Raw genomic sequence first — 2,500 nt, forward strand, 5'->3', positions numbered from 1 at the left:
TTGAGAGTGGTAGATTTTCCAATTCTCGCATCTCCCACAACAGCTATGACGCGAATCGGTCGTTGCAACTGCCACAGGTCTTCCAGAACAGCTTTGTTCAACTCGAAGATATCTCCTGTTTTGTCGTATTTGATGAGGATTCGAGCCGGTTTTTGTTGAGTAATTGAAGGGAAATAAAGCGCGGCAAGAAATGCTACGACAGCGCAACATCTACCCAAGTCCATCTCACTACCGAAGCGAAATGAACTGAACGGAAACTTCTCTAAATATATTCAATGCGCATGAGAGCAGGGGCTTTTTCCACGTGATGATGACTGTGGGGTTTTTCCCTCTCTAAGAACCTAGTCAAGCTGGCACATTCTAATTGGTTGTCTTGCCTTCGCTTCATTTTCCCGGAAATTAAATTTTAAACATCTTTTTCTGTCATGTCGAAGTTAGTAAAGATCTATTATTTCTAATAACTTCACAATACACTGCACCTTATTTCTTCATATTTTCGATCACTTTTAGCAATAAAGAAAATAAAACTTCGTCCTGAGTCGAAACAGATTTCTTCAGAACAAAGAGCTCTTAGCAGAGAATGAATAAAGAATGTTATGTTAATTAGATTATTACATCTTTTTCTGTCATGTCGAAGTTGGTAAAGATCTGTTATTTCTAATAACCTCACGATACACTGCACAGGTTATTTCTTCATATTTTCGATCACTTTTAGCAATAGAGAAAATAGAACTTTGTCTTGAGGCGAAACAGATTTCTACAAAACAAAGCGCTCTTAGCAGAGAATGAACCAGAATCGTTAGGGGAACCCCCTTTCACCCCAGAGACCATAAGGTAGCCGTAGGGTTAAAAACTGATGATAAATTTAAAATTAATGTATTATTCTTATTCCGTATGGAGTAGAATTTAGCTCTAAAGTTAAATGAAATATCTTTATGAAAATGGAAAGCTTTCCATACTCTTACACGCAAAATCAAGGGATCTCGCAGTGGTTTGAGTCTCCCAGAGTTCTGTTACCGAAGTTTTCCTTTCAAATCAGTCACTTTCGGTGTATGCTTTGTGCTTTGGTGCACATCGATGCGGCGAAATAAAGGGAAACGTTGGGGGGTTTTTCCCAGATAATTGACTCATCATTAAGTAAAATTAGAAGAGAAACAGAAACACTGGGGCAAAGTACATTAATGCAGAAGCGCATATAAATTTCCCTCATGATATATAATTACAAAATATCAGACTCGTCGTGCCTGTAACTTGGTGCGAGTCATTGGTCGCTCGACCCATTGAAACTGTCACGTCTTCGAAATTAGACGTTGTTTCCGTCGAAATGATCTTGAAGTTACTGGTTCTTTTAATATTTGTCTCTCTTTTGAGCAAAACCTGTTGCAGTTCACCAGCAAAACCACTATTGAGGTTCGACGAGGAAAATGGCAAGTTCACCGTCAGCGAGGACGCTCTGCGCGAGATACAAACATTGAAAGGGCCCGTGAGAATTGTTGGAGCCATTGGCGACGCACGCGTTGGTAAGTCCACGAATTTGAACTTTATCAGGTATTTCCTTGAAGGACAGCGAAATCAAAGAGTTGAGAAAGTTTTTAACACGAGCGATGGCATGAGACCATGTACGACGGGAGTGTGGATGTCTGTGTCGCGTGATTCAAATGGCGAAGGAAGCACGATTTTACTCGACACGGAAGGAACTAACTTAGGCGACAACGAAAACACAGATTTGCTCAGCATCTTCACCATGATGATGTCTTCCGGTTTGGCTCTCTTTGCCAGGGAAGGAGTACAAAATCATAATGTGCAGTTTTTGTACCGTGTTTCACGCTTGAGCGAACAGATTTGGAAAGATGATGCAGAGAGCATCAAGGCGTTTCCACAACTACTGGTGATCATAAGAAATGCACTTGCACCATCCCCAGGTGAAACTTTGCAGAGTCAAGCTCAAGATTCTATACTTGATGGAAATTACGGAGAAACAATTGCAAAGCACTTTCCTCGAATTAACATTAAGGTTCGAGACATTCCCTTCGTGGACTCGAAACGATTGCGTAACTTAGAAAAATTTCCGAGTGATGATTACGCAAATGTCGCATCCTCTCTAGCCTCTGATTTAAGAAGCTTTCCTTTAAAAAAGACAATTCATGGAGCAAACATGGACGGAGCAATGATCGCTTCTTTCGCTAAAAGGCTTGAGATTGCTCTCAATCAAAATTCATGGAGTGGATTTTCAAATGCATATACCGCCCTCGAAACGGAATTGTGCGACCGTTCTTACCAAAACATAATTGAACCTTTTCTGAGAAATAATTTGAATCACATGAAGAATGGGAGACAGCAAATTATCGATGAGTTCACCGAAAAATGTGCTCTGGGGACGGAAAGAACGAAAATCACAGATAAACTGGATGAAGTTATAGCCCAAAAAGAAGAAATGGCAGAAACAGAGAGACGCCTTGATGAGGAACGAAGGAGAAAAGAAGAAGAGGAGAAAATGGAA

At 40.5% G+C, this 2,500-nt stretch overlaps 2 protein-coding genes across 2 annotated transcripts in view; one reads left to right on the forward strand and one right to left on the reverse strand.

The window, feature by feature from the left end:
* The window catches only part of LOC140930409 (guanylate-binding protein 6-like), a 1,437-nt gene extending 1,213 nt beyond the window's left edge, over positions 1-224 (reverse strand). The window contains exon 1 of the mRNA XM_073380098.1: positions 1-224. This exon is cut by the window's left edge and continues 1,213 nt beyond it. Within this exon, the coding sequence (XP_073236199.1) occupies positions 1-224 (224 nt within the window).
* Positions 225-1,277: 1,053 nt separating this feature from the next.
* The window catches only part of LOC140938848 (uncharacterized), a 1,956-nt gene continuing 733 nt past the window's right edge, over positions 1,278-2,500 (forward strand). The window contains exon 1 of the mRNA XM_073388374.1: positions 1,278-2,500. This exon is cut by the window's right edge and continues 733 nt beyond it. Coding sequence (XP_073244475.1) covers positions 1,325-2,500 — 1,176 coding nt within the window. The 5' untranslated portion in view covers positions 1,278-1,324.

Source organism: Porites lutea, chromosome 1 (assembly GCF_958299795.1).
Source record: "Porites lutea chromosome 1, jaPorLute2.1, whole genome shotgun sequence".
Classification (NCBI taxonomy): Eukaryota; Metazoa; Cnidaria; class Anthozoa; order Scleractinia; family Poritidae; genus Porites; species Porites lutea.